Source organism: Bolinopsis microptera, chromosome 5, assembly GCF_026151205.1.
Source record: "Bolinopsis microptera isolate Bmic1 chromosome 5, MBARI_Bmic_1.0, whole genome shotgun sequence".
Taxonomy (NCBI): Eukaryota; Metazoa; Ctenophora; class Tentaculata; order Lobata; family Bolinopsidae; genus Bolinopsis; species Bolinopsis microptera.
In genome coordinates this window covers 23,440,883-23,459,134 of record NC_087076.1, presented here as the reverse complement: position 1 = coordinate 23,459,134, position 18,252 = coordinate 23,440,883, and the positions used below count along the sequence as shown (strand labels likewise).

The following is an 18,252-nucleotide window of genomic DNA, read 5'->3' as shown; positions in this document are numbered from 1 at the left end:
TGCTAGACTGAGATGTTTATATTTATTTTCTCGATCTCGAAAATATTCTTTTTATTTTCAGTGTCGATTTTTTCAGTCATTCCTATAACTAGGTAGTGCGCCATCGACAGTGAGCTGCGCGTGCCGACTGTAGGATGGTTTTTTTGCGCTAATTTCGGCCAGCACAATTTTCTTCAAACAAATAGATATTGAGTATCTTTCAGCTTCCCGACCTCCAATTGCAACCAAAATTGGTAAGCTTACTCATAGACTTACAAGGAAAGTGCCCGAAAAATGTAAAGCATATCGAACCATCAGACATTATGTTACAGCTAAAAGCAGGGTATTTTGCCCCATTTTGATCACTATATCAACTCCGATATCCACCAAATTTTTCAGACAGTTGTGAAAGTCCTATAGGAAGGTCGTCGCCAATTTTCAGAATGATCTCATTTAAGGAACTGAAAATATATCCGAATAATACGACAAAAATCAACGAATTTGGTCAAATTACGCGACTTTACAGCTACTTTTGCTTCAAAAGCCGCGCACCATCAAATATGGCACCTAGGCGAAACTCACTGATCTTTCCAAAAAGGTATGACAAATTTGGTATTGTGAAAATTCTCACAGTCTCTAGAAAATAGTGGTACAAAAAATTTTAAAATCCGAGCAAGTTTATTTTTATCGTGCACCCCCTACTATAACTACGGTTGCAACAGACAACAGTCAACAACAAATTTATAAATAGATCAAAGTTAATTTACTAAATTTTAAAACTTACGATTCTCAGTTTGGTGTTTGAATCGCCAGTTTGTTGAGCCTTAGTCTTGGTTGCTATCAAAATAACACGTGCAATGAAGATGAACATAATCCAGTTGGAAGCTACTCCTAACACGACAGGTCCATAGAAACTAACTAGTCCGTAAGGGTACTTGATGAAGCATCTGGAAATAATATAGTTACGTTCAATATGTAAAATATTATATTCTTTACTTTAAATTAAGTTTATAAGTGAGTGAATAACATATTTCGGAAACGTATCAGTGTCACTAAAAAAAATGTCGGAAGTTATGTAAAAAATATTTTATGATCACTAATCATTAAATATTTTTTAATTACAAGAGTATAATAGTATGTCACACCTATTTAACTGTTACGTTTGAGTAGTCGTGCCATGGCTAAATCTAACTATGACAAGTGGTGTCGATTAACATTTAATAGGTGACACAAATGGAAAATTTTAAGAAAAGACGGATCAAAACACAGATCCAAGGACAAGGAGACCCCACTTAGTAGAGGCTCTTACGGGCATTGTCTGCTTGATACGCTAGGGACCCCAGATACACCTTAATAGACGTATTTTTGACCGTAGAATCGATTAAAAGTGGTTTTAAGATGATTGGACTGACTTTTTGGGGGTAAAATCGCAAAAAACCGATTTTTGGGCAAAAAATAGGCCAAAAAACCATGTTTTTTGATATTTTGAACAAGTTAATTTTGTTGGCATGTCGGCAAAACTTGCATGGAGATAGCTAAAACACAGCTGCACAAGATGGTTTAAAAATTTGAAAAATCCCTCTATTTTTTTGGGGGTAAAAATCCAAAAAAGTGGTAAAAATTTTGACTTTTTTGCTTGAAGTTTGAATAATTTTTTGCAGTTGTATTAAATCAACCCAAAATTAGTCACATCGTGTTTGCCTAAATTTTTCCTTTCCGAGAAGTACCCACTTCATATACTTTATCGAAGTTTCAATATTGTCACTCCGCAAGCGTTTTTGCCAAATTTTCGACGCGCACTACGCGCAAAAGCATTTAGTTGTTATCAATTGGCATCCGCGCGTTCATCAAAAATTTCAAACAGCTATAACTCAGCGAGATTATGTCCGTTCTAGCTCATATTTTCACACCAAATAGAAAACAATGTGATCTTATTGCTGACAAAATATGAATATAATTACTTTATTTGCCTTAGAGTAATAGACTGTCGAAGTTTAAAACGCGCATTGGTATAGCACGTGACTAATAAGGCCAAATTTATACTTCTTAACATATTATCGATCCTTAGACATCATACTATTGTGTCCAATTAGCGGTTAGGTCTCTAAACTCGTAGCAGAAAACACGTCTTTTTGCCCGTAAGAGCCTCTACTAACTGTAGGACCATACATGCTATTGGCTTGTGCATGGCCCAAAAGGTTCCAGTTGTCCAGGAAACTGTACCCAGCTGGTCAACTAGTTTTGAATTCAGACTAGGCTTGATGAGTTCTGGGGTTTCTAGAGGTAAGATTTGATGGTGCCAGGTTTGTTCAGGCGGACATGGAAATTATGCGATGAATATATAGGTATATAAAAATCATATCAATATAAAAATAGATCCAAAAATAGATAAAAGATTCACACGGCAGTCAGGAAACTTCCAGACAGGATGCTTTTGAAACAGGTATAATTAGCGCTTTTGTAATTAATTGTATGCAAGGGATGGGATGCTGATCAACTAAGCTGGTTCAATGCCCCAGCTATTTAGGGGGAGCCACTCAATTTCACGCCCAGGTGTTGTCAATTGCTGGGTTTCCAGTAACAGCTTTTTAATACGGCTCTTGATAATTGAGATGGGGGAGGAAAGGTCGGAAAATTTACTAGAGCCAGGGACCATGACATTGTTTTCATTAGGAGTGCATTTGTCGAATATTTTATCAACCAAACTGTTCCATATAGTCGTACCTTTGAAGACAAAATTGTGTTTAGAAATGTCAAGTTTGTGTCGGGGGACCCGCATAGTTTGGCTATATGTTCTGGAACTTGTTTGGAATAAACTTGTCAGAGAGATGGGTTGATGCAGTTTCAAAATTTTAAACAGTTCAGTGGATATATGTTGGGTGTTATACAGGTTGTGGATTGATATGATTTTCTCGGTATTGAATATTGGCTTTGTGTTTTCCAAAGCAAAGCTCCTTTTTGCGATGTGTTCACTGTATGGTCTTGCACGTGCACATGTTTCATAGTACTCTGCCCGGTCAAAGCTTGGTTTGCTTCCAAATAGAAGGCGTACGCATCTTTTTTGGATGGAGAACAGTTTAGATAGTCTATGAGGTGTGACACCACCCCAGCTACTGATACAGTAGCTCATATGAGACTTGAATAAGGAGTCATACAGTTTATGGTACTCTGTTTCTGGAATAAACTTCATAATACGTTTAATTATAGCTATTCTTGTAGTTAGTTTACATTTTATATTATCTAGTTGGGGTTCCCAGGATAGTTCATGGTCTGTGATAACACCAAGGAATCTCACCTTATCTACTCGTGTAAACGTGGTGCCTGATAACGTGAGTGAGTTCTCAGAGCCATATTCACGAGCACGTGCACAGGACGAGTACCGGCCAGGTCTGAATAACATGTAGACCGATTTGCTTTGGTTAATGTGCAGCAAGTTAGATTCCATATAGTTATTTACAGATTCAAGTACTTTATTAGCATTCAAATAGGCTTCTTGTTCAGATTTTCCAGCAACAAATATGTTCGTGTCATCTGCAAACAGTATGAAGTGTCCAAGTTTGCTAGAGTTAGTAATGTCATTAATTTAGAGTAAGAAGAGGAGAGGGCCTAGAACTGATCCCTGTGGTACCCCATATTCAATTTTGCAGTGATCAGAGTGTGTATTTTGGAAATCAACATACTGCTGTCGGTTACACAAATAGCTTTCAATTAGGTCAAGACAGGGCCCTCTTATGCCATAGTGTTCAAGTTTGACAAGTAATTTTCTGTGGTCGATTGTGTCAAACGCTTTGCTTAAGTCAATAAATATGCCGATTACATGATTCTTACTTTCTAGGTTTTTAAGAATGTGGTCAATGGAGTAATTGATGGCATGTGCCGTTGAGTGGTTGGATCTGAATCCAAACTGTTTATCGTATATGACCATATGAGAAGTAAAGAAGCTATATAGTCGGCAGTAAATTACTTTTTCAAATATCTTACCAAAGATAGGTAGTTGGTATACGATACAATAATGTGACGTGACATGATGTGCGCATTGTTTTTTTTTGTTTTTTTTTTAAATAAAAAAAAAATTATAAATATGCAACCTACTAGTACTAAAACCAATGGGGCCCTCCCCGGGGTCATTCCTCTCGCATTTGCGAGAGTCGTCCCAACGGTGTAAAAGGATGTCAGGATTTGTTCCCACCAAGCTCTAACATCGGCCTTCACTGAAAGTGAAGGTAAGTTTTTTGAGAGTGGAGGCCGACCGTCAGCATGGGATGCAGGGCCAAGTGGGAAACAACGTCAAGGCCACTTCCTACATGGGCCATGTTGGTTTTGGCAGATACGGGTCCGGGACTCTAGGGCGTAAGACTCTAGGGCGTAAGACTCTAGGGCGGCGCCCTACAAAACAGGACTCTAGGGCGTGAAAAATCTTGGGCGTGAAAAAAAACAGGACTCTAGGGCGTGAAAATTTTTCTAATTTTCTGCGTCTATGAAGTCAGCTTCGTGGTTGTGTGGAATTGCAGGTGTCTCCGTGAGGCTCAAACCCTTGGTTCAGATTCACCCCTTACAGGATCCGGCTTTCTTTACACATCTCCAAAACTGTGACCCATCTTTTCTTAATTTTCCATCTGGAGAGTACCGGAATCCTAGGTGCAGTGCGTTCTTACTCTTGGCCGTTCTTCCTCTGATTAAAGTAAACGAAAGATCGGACATAGTGTAGTAGGAAACGAATGATAATGAATTAATGATGGGATAGATCATAGATCACTAGATCATGTTTTTATTGTTATTGTTTTGATTATAAACATCTTTCTTTACTGTACAGGGTGTGTTGGTGAGCTTTTATAATTTGACAATAAAATGTTGGTGACTGACAGCTTCCCACGCTTCCCACCTCTAAGACACTAGCTATCAGTATTGTTTACATTTAAAGTTTATCATTATGTATGGGACCGGGACTCTATATATTATGTATATAATATCAAATATGCATACTATAATAGTACAGTATTGTTTTGAAATAAGTTTAATCCGCTTTCGTTATGCTCAGTCAGTGTTACATTTCATTGGCTGTATCTTACTCTTAGGTCGAGATAAATACTCCCTGTGAACCTGTGACAACGGACATCCTTATTAAAAATGAAATTAGATTCATTTTGATCGAAAATATAAAAATTATATTTCACGCCCTAGAGTCCTGTTTTTTTCACGCTTTAGATATTTTCACGCCGTAGAGTCCTGTTTTGTAGGGCGCCGCCCTAGAGTCTTACGCCCTAGAGTCTTACGCCCTAGAGTCCGGACCCCGGCAGATACTGTGGTAATAAGATATGAAGGGAATGAGTGAAATTAAATGAAGTGAGTCAAAAGGGTGTAAGAGAGGAGGAGTTTGTAAGGTAATTTAGGAAAGGAAGGAAGCGCATGATGTGCGCATTGTTAACATGAAACAAAACCACGAAAAATATGAAGTGATCTACAACTGCAAACCACATACACTTACAGATCGACGGCGACACCTAAGATGCGCGCAGAGTATTTCAAGTTCTGCACGCTTAATATAATATGAACGATTATCACGTGCGCCAAACACCACTCTGGGATGCAATACAAGTAGAACAATTACATCGTAGGGAAATTTGATCGTGCGTGGTATACCCGCGTCAAAATTCTTGTTATTCAATCTTTCAATGAAACAATAAACTGAAGTAAAAAAGTAGTCAATAAAAGTTTGTAAACTGAACAAACGTTTTCGGATCAGCAAATGGCACTCCAGTTCCACTACTCCAAGCCACCCCGATGAGGGGAAATATGATCGGGATACCCCATCCAAACACACTGTACTTCAACAAAGCATTCCTGGTGTACGTTCCAAATACCTTGACTAAAGCGTTGTACAATATCACAGCTTCTACAATCATCCAACTAAGCTGACACAACCAGAAGTAATTCAAAAGAAACGCCACCTAAGGTTAAGAATCTTAACATTAGTTAGAATTTTACCTTACAAAAGAACTGAAATTAGGTGAAGATAACTTATAATGGGATGCTATTATAATACTAGTTTTATGTGGGCATACTTATATGTGGGCAAAATCGATTACAAACCTCTCCAGTATCCTGCATCTCTGAATCAACTTACTATGGAACAAGAAATGTTAGGTTTGGCATTCCCCTCTGCTGCTACAAAAGAATCCATCAGGAAGAAACAAATTATAGAAATAGTAAGAGCCAAGACAAGCATTAAATTCGCTTGAACTTTCTTCTTCCTCATATATTTCCTGAGAGAGTATAAACTAACATTGATCAGTATTAGAACTAAATTTCTATAACACAAGGCAAATTTGTATTCCAATATCGCTGCCATCACTGTGATTAACGTTTTCTTAATTGTTAATTGATTGTACACAGTAACTGGGAGTACTTGTTGGGGATGATTGCAGCAAGGGTCAGTAAAAGAAAGAAGAGACTCATCGCTAGCAGAATATGTGAAACGAGCTCTTCTAAAGAGTTTTCCTCGCTCGTAAACGACTGTGAGATGGTTGGTAGTCATTATTAATCAAATAATATCTGTAGTTCATAATAAACATGATTTAATTAAGTAGCTTTATTTTTTCGGATAGGCTTTCAAAATTTGTTAAAATCTATGATGACCAATTTGAATCACTTTAAGTTTGATGACACGTTAAACTATTTGATCTAATAACTTATTTACCATGAGGACGGCAAAACTGGTCAGATGATAACATGAACACATTACTTCTGTTCCTCTTCTCTCTCCATTGTAGCTTGGATTAGTGATGCAACCTTTAACACTCCAAACTGAAATTCAATGCCGTGAAATAAACGTTACGGTCATAATTTGCTCGCTCTCTGAGAGTCTAAAGAAAAATTTGAGCAAATGTGATTCTCAACTTATTTAGGTTAGGACCTGCTGTTGTTGTGTCGTAGAATTTACATTCCAGTTTGCTGGTGACTGTAGTTTTCCGTTTTGTAAAACTATGTACTTTCAGCTCGGTTTCATCCTGGTTGGATTGAGGAAATATTCAGGTAAGCTAAAAGAAATACGCGAGGTGCATGACGGATGACCCTTTATCTAAAATGTCAACACAACTAGGAAGCGAGCTGCATGACTCTGTATCTAAAGTGTCAAGTACTAGGAATGATGATAATTTTCCAACCTTGACGTTGAATGTTATGTTAATGTCTATCTGGGACAAAATCTCATCGTTTTGCACAACATTGATATCAGAAATGACTGTAGCCACAATCGAAACCTGAAAAGATAAATAGGAAATTTTGATCAGCATGCAATGATTTTTCACCTTATTATTAGTATTAAAACCATTACTCAAACTTGACATGACTCATTATCACATACTCACAGTTACAGTTCATTGTCAAGAATAGCATGGGATACGAATCTGGTACTGGTATAAAATTTGAGATAAATTGCAGAATTATTTTTTAATCGAGGCTATGTGAGATTCAAAATTGTGCTAACTGCAATAAAATGTACCTTTTTATCATCATCGTCATTGCTCTTCTTAAAGTCAGGGCTTTTCGCTATTTCCTTTGCAATTTTTTCAAACGAGTCCTCGTCTGCAGAAGAAATTGCACTGGATGGAAATACTTTGTCCGTTCCATAGTATACCGCTGTTAAAACCTGATCCTTCGCCAAATTCATCTCTGCCTGTCGAAGAATGAGTTGAAAACTATCCGCGGTAGATTAGCAATTCCAATAGCATGACATTTGCCATCAGTATTATTACAATTCTCAAGAATAGTCCACTTATTTCAATGGCTTTGTTTGTTATAGTGCACCGATTTAGAATTGGTGGTTTTTAAGATTCTCAGTAAGGTCAGGTCGGCCAATAAAAATACTCATAAACATCAAATCAATCATTACCGGACCACTTTTATTCGATTTCGATTCTACCGTCAAAAATACGTAAGGTAAAATGAAATATGTTTAGAGTTCATGGCGTAAGTAGATATAATATAAGTAAAGTACTCGTCACTTAATTGAATCAGTAACGGTCCCCGTTGTGCAGGTGCTGTGGGTATGTTGAGTACGGTCAGTGCTAAATTTTGTACAGAACCCCAGGTTTATTGGGTAAATTGAGTACGTTCAGTTTTAAATTTTGTAGAGTTCCATAGGTTGTGCGAGTGCTGTGGGTACGTTAAGTACATTCAGTGCTAAATTTTGTACAGAACCCTAGGTTTATTGGGTAAATTGAGTACGTACACAGTTAAATTTTGTAGAGTTCCATAGGTTTATAACATAAAAACCAATTTATTGTTTAAGAATTGTTCAGAGCATGATATTAAATGTGTTATAACACTGATTCTAAAATCTACCGTCATATTCACTCTGTAACCTGTACAAATGCTACAAAACTCTTCACATACGTTATGTCACTGGTAAGCTATATTCTTTATTTCATTTACCATTCTGAAGTGCTCATAACTAAATTACAACTCCTGCAGATCGTTCCTCAGGAATTTGAGGTGAATTTAGATCATCCATGTGCTATTTCATTACCTGTTCCGTAGGAGCATATAACCAAATTACAATCACATCACCTATTGTTCAAGAATCTGGGGTGATATGAGATCATAAATTTCATCCATCCAGCGCATACGGTTGAAATCACGTGAACCAGCACCTGGAATGACTCATAAACAGTTAACATGTAAACTATGATAATAACGTCAGAGTTCAAAGTCAATTATGCTGCGGGGTTATTGTTAAAGAATTTAAGGCGATATGAGATCATAAAGCGTGCAGAATCACTGCTGGGCTTTTAACATGTTTCCTATGATAATAACGTCACAGTTAAAAGTCAATTATCCTATAACGAGTTTATAGTGAGGTACACTAGAATCTAGTATAAATATGAGGCTTCTCCTCCAAGTAAAATCATTCCCAATGGGGGCTTAGCAGCTCCGGATCTCAATGATAGCTCTTCATTCTATGATGAACTGCTGTCTTAGAGATCCACTCACCCAATTCCTCCCTCCCTCCCTCCCTCATCATAGCTTGCGTTTACAAAACTCAAAAATATTTCAAAATTGCTGTGGTATAGTTGATAGTAAGAGTTCATTTAGCGAGATCTGAGCCTATCTCCAGTGCCATGAGTCAGCTATATCACAGATTGGGGTTGGCTCTCAAGAAAAGACGTAATCAGGAGAGTATTCTCTCCACACTTGTCAAATGTATGTGGGGACTCCCACTAAAATGAGTTATGTAACGCACAGTTATGATAATGGAGACCTTTTCTATGTCCATCTGTAATTATACGCTATGTGCTAGCTTCACTCACTATCAGAGTAAAAGTCTATAAGGATAAAAAAACAAGTGATACACAGTGTTTCATGATGAAGCTAAAAAGTATTTTATCAAGTCCACATCACAAAATAAACTGTAATATTTCGCATGCGTTAGTTTAAAAGAAAAAAATGAGCGCTTAATTCATAATTTATATCCTTCAAGTCTTCGAGCCAAATATCTAGCTTTTGCAAGTGAACAATATCTGTAACGGTGTAATTTAAAACAACCCGGATTATCGAGCTGTGCTGGGTACTTGAAGTCAAACAGAGAATAAACATCAATAACTTCAGTATCTGGTAGGTTTCTAGCAAAGAAACAACGTTCAATTTCTCCTGCACAGTATATTCTACAATGCTGTATCTCCTCAAGTATTTTAGGATATACCGCCGTAGGGAGGCAACAACTTTCGTTATCGGTTGGTGAAAAGCCATTCAAATTCCGCTGAGAAAACTTTGCCATGTTCATCTCATCTGGATTCAGGTACATGGTATCTGGATTCTTGAATTGAAAATGCTGCTCCTGCTCATTTGGAAATATGAGAGTGAGTTCTCTGAGTATAAATCCTCCATTCTGAGTACTGAAACCCTCGGTAGCTGTGATAACGAATTCAAAGTTCATCTTTCAGAAATGATGAGATCTTTTCAGGACAGAGTCTTTATTGAAGATGACATGTGATTATCATGTGACGGGGAACTCATTACTAGGATTAACATGTCTTGAGCGACTGGGGAAGTATCGGCGCAAATTCATGAAGCGATATCCAATGTTCCGTTCAGATTCTTGCAGCCCCATCTTTTTTCACTTTCTTAAAAGCTCTGTCTATGAAAGAATGGTTGAATTCGTTAATGTAACGTCCGTAGAATACTATTTCTGCTGAGCACATTTGCAACCACAGACGGCCAGCATTGACATAATTATTTTTGTCTTTCAAAGGGTTATCACTGTGGGGTAAAAGCTCTTGCACTTGATCGTAATAAACTTCTATATCCGTTAACATGGGTCCTCTTACGTGCTCAAAGTGAATTTGCAGCTTCTCTAAAAGTCCACGTTGATGACAAATGTGTAACAGAGGGCTCTTTATTTTTGATTCACACGCTGAGCACTTGAGAGCAGACATTTGTTCACATTGTCGAGCAATCTGCTCAGCAAGAAATCCCAAGTATACATCATGAAAATAGTTCATAGCTGCAGATTCGGAAGTGCTAATCAAGAAGTGAGCAGTGTAAACAGATTCAGCTGTTTTTAAAACTCATAGTCACAAATGTAATAGACTAAATTTTGATATAAAATTGAGTCTATGTTGCTACAGTCTGCAAAGAGTTGTTCTTGAACAATAGTTGACTTGCAGTTTTGATACAGATCCAAGTAACAAAATGGCTGAGTGTTCAAGAAAACACGCTTGATAAAGGATTCCATTATAAATTCATAAACGTATTTTCCAGGGCAAACATGTCTTTTGCTGCTTTTTTGCAAACAATATCGGCAAAGCTTGTTCTTTTTGGTGTTGGCATTGTGATCCTGTGTGTAACCTTTTATGGTCATGACTTTGATTTTTGTACTTCGAGCATCTGCTTCCATTTTTTGAGTAGAGTCCATACATTGACAGCACAAACAGAGGAGCAACAAAGTCCATAATGAATTTTGAGAAATGAACCTGTTTCCCACTTATCCTGCTTATATATTCGATATTTGATGCGAATCTCTGGAACAATTAAAACACAACTCTACTGAATAGATTTGTAAAATGCATGCACAATCTTATCATTTTTTTCAAAATCTTTGGTATATTCATTTAAAAAATCCTCATACTCTAAACCCAAAGATTTAACATAAAGAAAATGAATACAGAAAAAGCCACATGCAACGCTATCCCATCCTTGTACTCTGCTCGTGCTATAAGTTATTTGTTCAAATGGTTCAACAATGTCTCTATAATGTTTTGGTAGGGTAGCATCCTCCCAATCACGTCCAAAGCTGTCAAAGAATGAGATCTTTTCTCCTTCAACAAACCATGCATTCCAGTGCTGTCCCGTTTTATCGTGTTCATCGGTATTTGTAATAAAAGCGTATGTTTTCTTTTTGGTTCTTAGAGTAATACATGAGGGGTAGGTTCCGATATAATATTTTTTAGTCACACCGTTTTCTTCAAGGATTCTGTTTATTTGCAGTGTTGATAGAGGCTTCATATCACAAGTAGAAACAACACTGACAAGTATATGCTAGAAATGATAGACTGTTGAATCTCTAGCTGCTTTTATTACTCGATTATTCTGACCATACGATCGGCATCAATTTGAAGTTGACGGTCAAAGACTGCATATACTATGAGAATTAGATCCTCCGGTATATCCTCAATTCCCAGATCAATTTCAAGGTAGGTCGATGCTTTCTCTTGGAGATTTAAATGTCTCTCTGTCAAGCTGCTTCTGTCAGCACCAAAACTCATTCCAACCATAAAGTTCAGATGAAAGTTTGTGCTATCAATCAGACAATTTCCCTTAGAATCCTTTCCAATGGTACGATAAAGCTGTCTAAAATATTCTCCACAGTCCTTATAGACGTAGTTGTGATCCCCAAGCTTATCGATAGTACCAACCTCCAGTGGGTCATTAAAGTATGGCACACCATTGCGGTAAAATTGGAATTTCTTGAATCCATGGAATATAAATGGATTTGTGTTTGACCGTCCATCGAAATCTCTGCTCCGTTGTAGTGTAAAAAATGCATATGGAGGAAGAGTGTCAGAGAAAACATCAGACATTCTGATAATTTTACTGCTCTGTGCTACAGGTCTGATTATTATTTCAGGCCTTGAAATGAAATATGGGATAGGCTCTTTCTGACGTCTCTCTTCAATGAGACTGTGTATTTCATCTCGTACTCTGTAGTATGTTGCAAGTATGTAGCAATCTTCAAGCACAATACTATAGCCATGAACATCATCACCACAAAGAAGCAAAAACTCATCTTTGTTTTTTGTTAAACTTAACCGTAACTTCATATTTGTCGGAAGACACTTCAGAGTATTAAGCAGGGGGCATTGGAATTTAGAATTCAGAGTAAGACTCTGTCCTCGATTGACCAGAGCACTACGTTTGCTTGCAGCAGGGTTCACTTCAGTTGGAATCCAATTATTTACTGTGCTGGATATATAATTTTCCAAAGCCACCTCCAATTCATCGCCAGACAATCCCGAGGTAGCTAACACACTTCTTTGCGCTTCTATTAACAAAGCTTTTGGAAGGGATGAAGCATTCCAAAAGGCTTCTTTCTTCTTCTCGATTACATCCTCTCCGTTCTCCTCCATATCTTCAATAACCATGTCATCAAATGCGCTCTTATGACTTTCATCCCACTTCCAAAACAATCGTAAATCTTCTTCAGACTTTTTAGACACCCCCTCATCCATTAGAAACGCTTCATTATAGAAAAGAAAATCTTCCCGATTTTTTTCCGAATTTAGAGCGGTGTTGAAAAATGTTTGATAGGCATAGGCGTTCTTCATACTCTGACATAGCTCCGTACGATCAGAACAGATTACGGAGACTTCGCCCCAGAGACTGTTTGCGAGATTATTTATTATGGAAACATTCTTATTCGGTTTTGAAAAGTCCTCACCATCTTTCTGTAGTTTTAACTTGGTAACGATATGCAAATCTGTGAGGAGACCTTTTGGTTGAGGAGGGAGAGTAAAATTGATGGGACCATCATTGAATAAATTAGTAACTGGCCATACTTTCAAATCATAAGTTTCTTCAATAGAAACCTGTGTAGGACGATCGTTCCATAGTAGCAAGGAAGATGAAACAGATTCAGAACTATTTACAAACTTTGCCATTTCTTTGATTTTCTTCTCTTTTTATGGGGTCTGTGAACAACAGTGTTTTTAATTTCCGTTGGATTGATACGATTGGAAAGTTCAGTAAGCTCTTTTGCTCCACGTTTTGCTCCAGCAGTGATTAACTCTTTTCCAGCAGCTATAGCGATTGGTTTTGTAGCCTTGGCTATTCCTTTTATACCACTGCTTATCAAGGGTAATGCTTGTTTCATGAGAGCGCCAAACCAATTTCCCAATCCCTCACCTTGCATTCCGTAAATGTAGCGATCCATTTCAACAGCACCACCCTTTTGCACGAATACAGAGCGATATGCTCCACTTTTTAGAGTTTCCGGTTTGAAAATTTCCATGGTTGCAACTTGTGTAGAAGTACCAAGCTCTGATTTATCACCTTTTTATAGGTCGGATGCTGAGCGAAATGACAGTCTTGAAATTTGGGTTGAACTTGATGAACTGTCCTTTTATATCTCTAAGCTCAATCAAAATTGTCGAAAATTGCTTTATGTTGATTGGCACAAAGTTTGGGTGTGTTGGTTCATAGAGTGACCACTGAGGTGCAGTTTTAATCGGTACCATACCCAGGTTTCGGGACAATTTACCATTAATGTAGGAATTCTCAATAATGTTTGCATAAACAAATCCAGGAAAATCGCTACAGTGAAAGTCGCTATCATTTATCGTAAATCGCTCTGAATATTGATCTTCAATCTTCTTCAATTCTTCATGCACTCCCATTAGCGTCCAAGGAGTGTTCTGTACCCCCTCGATAACCATGTATAGATTAGTGATTTCGATATTGATAATACCATATTGCTTGTCTATAGTGGCAATCATTCCATCTCTCTTCTTTACAAGTCGTACCTTTTCTTTTATCAAGTTGGAAATCACCCAACACAATGTAAATACTGAGCTGTAGCTTCCTTCAGGAACAATTACCATTGAAGGTTCAGGTAATTGCAAATCCGTCAATGTACTAGACATTGCACTAGGTATTAGAGTCTCAGATTTCCCCTTTTTCTGTTTCAATGCCTCCATAGAGAGCTCGCGAGATGCATAATAGAAGTACACTTTATTATTTCCATCGTGAATGTTGTACACCTCACCATGGTATAAAGAAGTTAATGCCATTTCACAGTCCTCAGCAAGTTTGACAGGCTCAACTTTCGAAATAAAGCGTGATGGATTCCCATCTTGGCCTCCAATAATAACAATCTTGCGTATGTTGTCCATCTTATTCGTTGGATGCAGATAAATCTTTTTGCTTTTATAGACAATTGATACTCGGTGTTTAAAATGTAATACCATTTTTACGAAGTAAACAATACATTTCTTCATAACATTTGGAAAACTCACCATTGCAACAATCTAAAACAAAATCGTCAAATTTAGCGTCCATTACTCTACTTCCCACCGTCACCAGCCCATTCTTGTTCCGTGCAATGTTGGCTTTAGCAATTTTCATCATAAGTTTATCCAAAATCTTCTTTGACTCTGCATTATGCACATTGTCTAATCGTGGAACAAGACCCGATGGTAGTTCAATACTTTTATTTGACTCACTGAGTCCTTCTGTTGGAAGGAGCAAAAACACATCTTCACCATTGTTTGACACACCGTCTCTAGGAGCCAAGATAAATCTTGACATTTAAAGAATCGATTGAACTAGTCCAGCAATTACCGGTAAAACTGTAGACAGAATAGATGATAGTGTACCGCCACTTTGTCCAGAAAATTTCCTTTTTATATGCGTACCCTTAAGACCACTCGTGGATCGAATAAGTCTTCTATGCTTCCCAATTTTTCTGTCTTGGTGACTTGAAAGGTGTAACTTTTCATCAGCTAGAAGTTTGAATATCATATTGAGAACTTTAAATAATTCAGATGGAGCATTCTGTAAAATCTTGAGTCTGTCTTTTTTGCTACTAGATGATAGTTTTTCTAAAATGTAGCGGTGTTGTCTCAATGAATTGGCTTGTTTCACAGATAAACGCTTGGAAACCATTGCCACCAGTCTGCTAGCACTGTTAATTCTTCGGGAAGTTCAGGGGCAAAACTCAAAACAATAAATCCTCTGGGTTGCTTTGAACTCCTTAAATAGGCATTGGTTATCCTCTTTAAATCCTTTCCACAGAAAATCTGCCTTGCCAACGTGTTCACTTGTCTGAAATGACGCTGACTATTGAAAAGCACAAAATAATGTGCATTTGAGCTCATCATCCTGAACATCGGACAGTTTGGAAATAAGTTCTGTGTTATGTAGAAAGTGGAGATTGATCGGTGATGAGAACCGAGGATGAAGCAGTTCGCCATCTCCTTGTTATCTCCGCTTAAGATCAAGTCATCCACCACAAGGAGACTGGGCTCTGAAGTGTTCATTTTATCAAAATCAAGACCTTGGATAAAAGTAATTGCTTGTTCTTCAGTTTCATTCCATGTTTTCATAAAGTCTTGTTCAATGCTATACACGAAATATATGTTTTTAGGCATCGGATGTACTAGCTTTTGTCTTATTACCTCTAGCATGAACTGGGTTTTTCCTGCCCGAGAGGGTCCGAAAATGATGCAGTTGTGAGAAGCAAGGAATTTCACAGGCATGATTTATGTGTTGAACAGATCTTGCTGGGCTATCCAACTGTTTGCTTCACTAGGATATCCTAGAAATTTCACAAGGTATTCAGTCTGTCCGCTTCTTTTACGAGTGCTAACAATCCTCTCTATTGGCCATATACCATCAGATTTGTCAACCAATTGAATTTCACTGGTGTAAAATGAACCCTTAATTTCTTCGCCTTTATAGTCCTTCAATCCATATGTAACAGGATATGTAGTTTTCACTTCACTTACTTCAAAGATTTCATATGAAAATGTCATTTCATAACCTTTTTGAAAGATACCCTTCTTTCTAGTTATTCTAACAGAGTCACCCACTTTTAATAATGCTTTGGTGTGCTTTTTCTCCTTTACAACTCTGGGAAAAAGATTCTGTCTAACTTCCCTCTCATTAGCTAGACTTACATTGTTTGGAGCGAATAATGTGGAGCTATGTTTGGTTTTATTATAACCATCGATAAGATCCTGTAAAATATCAATCCACCTGTGAGACCCTCGAGCAGTGAAATATCTAAACATTCGAGTTTTTAGAGTTCTGCAAAATCGCTCAATGATTGCAGCTTTTTGTTCACTATAGACACTGTAGTGCTTAATTTTATACTTCTTTAGCAGTTTGAGAAATGCAGCATTGTAAAACTCAGAACCTTGATCGAATTGAATCTTTTCAGGGGTATGTAGGCGAAAAAATGGTTTCATAACTCCAACTATCGAGTTTGCACTCTTGTTTTTCATCTTGAAACCCCATGCTTTCTTGCTAAAAGTGTCTATGATGACTATTATCCACTTGAATCCATCATTGTCATGTTTGAGACTTGAAAGGTCTACAAGATCCGCTTGATAAAGATATTTTATCCTTTTGGTATAAACTCTTCTGTACAGTGTTGGCTTCCTGGTTGGCTTGTGTAAGGTATAACTATCTATAGACTTTAGTTTTGTGTTTACTGCTCTCCTGCTCACGCGTTGGTGATCTTGTTGCAATGCACGAAAAAATCGTTCTTGTCCAGCAAAAGATGCTGAAAATTTAGGATTTTCATACAGCTGCTTCAAATCCATTTCAGTTTAGCGTTGTTAGATGAGTATAAATAGAGCTCCTAAAAACATATCTTAGACATGGCTCTTTTATGTGAACACTGCAAAAAATCTTTTCCGACAAATGCCTCCTTATACAAACATAAGTATAGAGAGCACAATAAATCTAGTTTAGTACTAGTAAGTCACAATCATAAAGATATGAATAGCAATCCAAAAAAGAGGGTTTACCTTCCCGATGATCCAAATGCAGTGAGATTGCCTCCAAAAAGATCTAGGAATTACAACAGACCTGGAAGTGATAAGAAAAAATCACCGGCAAAAGATCCACAATATGATGATGGGTTAGTAGACATCGATCAGTATAAAGATCCAGGAGAAAAACCAAGAGATTCTGATCCCCGCAAATATCCGAATTATGATTCACAGTCAGATGACGGACTAGAAATTGTTGATAGGTATAAGGATCTTGGGGAGAAGGCAACAGATTCTGAACCTCCAAAGTCTCCAAAAATTAATCCACAAAATGATGACGGGTTAAAAATAGTTGATGAATACAAAGCAGATGATGAAAGCGATGATCAGCTTAGTGTTGTTGATAGCTATGATGATGATGGGCAATCTGATGGAGGTTTAACAGTTATTGATGAATATGACGATAGAGATCAGGCTAGAATTAAACCTAGTGTTGATTATAAGAAAAAATATCTGGACTGTCTCGAAGCCCACAAAAAACAGAAATCTAAGTTTTTGAAAAAGATTGATAGAATGCAGGTTTCTCATAAAAGCAACCTTGAGCGTACAAAGAGGGAATATCGAAAAGACTGTTATAACGAAATTGAGAAAATCAAAAACTTTCATCGACGTCAAATGTCTGATCTTGATGAGTTGATGAAGGGCGAGTGCAGTGATAAGATACAAGCTCTGAGGGCAGCTCACAATGAGCTCATACAGAATATGGCAAATGATCATACAAAACAATTAGATGAAAATGAAGAAGATTGTGAAAGAAAACTTCGCACATTAAATGATCAAATAAAAGCTATGCAGAAAGATGATGAAGATCTGAGTAGTTTATCAAAGGCAATATTTAATTGTACAACTATGGAGGAGATTTTTGAAATTCAAAAACTCATCAAAAACCATCAGTTGGATATCGTGGTGCAGAATCATCTTCATACCCTGCAGAATCTGTTCCTTAGTTTATCTTATGGTGTGTTGCCAATATGTCAACCTCAGCGTGAGCAGGTTACCGATGACCAAAGAAGAGTGGTAGAGAAAATACAGTCTGCCTCAGGTGCTTCAGCCAAGAGAATTCTTAAAGAGAAACACTCTGAAATTTTCAACCTGTTTACTATAATCAAGGATTCAATTAAACTTGCTCGAGATTCGTATAATCGATATGGCATCGTACCATAAAACCAAAGGTATAAAAGCAATGAAATCTTAGCACTCCCACTCTCCCAAAAATGAATTTCAA

The 18,252-nt window shown here is 37.4% G+C and overlaps 1 protein-coding gene across 1 annotated transcript; it reads right to left on the bottom strand.

The window, feature by feature from the left end:
- Window positions 1–428: 428 nt before the first annotated feature.
- On the bottom strand, window positions 429–6,087 carry LOC134815568 (adhesion G-protein coupled receptor D1-like). The gene is made up of 4 exons (XM_063824108.1): window positions 6,070–6,087; window positions 5,710–5,927; window positions 764–926; window positions 429–440 (listed from the first exon to the last, which is right to left on the bottom strand). Exons 1-4 carry the CDS (start codon window positions 6,085–6,087, stop codon window positions 429–431), a joined length of 411 nt encoding a protein of 136 aa, XP_063680178.1.
- Window positions 6,088–18,252: the final 12,165 nt, after the last annotated feature.

Coding starts and splice junctions, on each gene's coding strand:
- LOC134815568 (XM_063824108.1), bottom strand. Junction 927..5,709: donor CCATTTGCTGATCCGAAAAC/GTTTGTTCAGTT, acceptor TATTATTTCCAG/ATGCTTCATCAAGTACCCTT.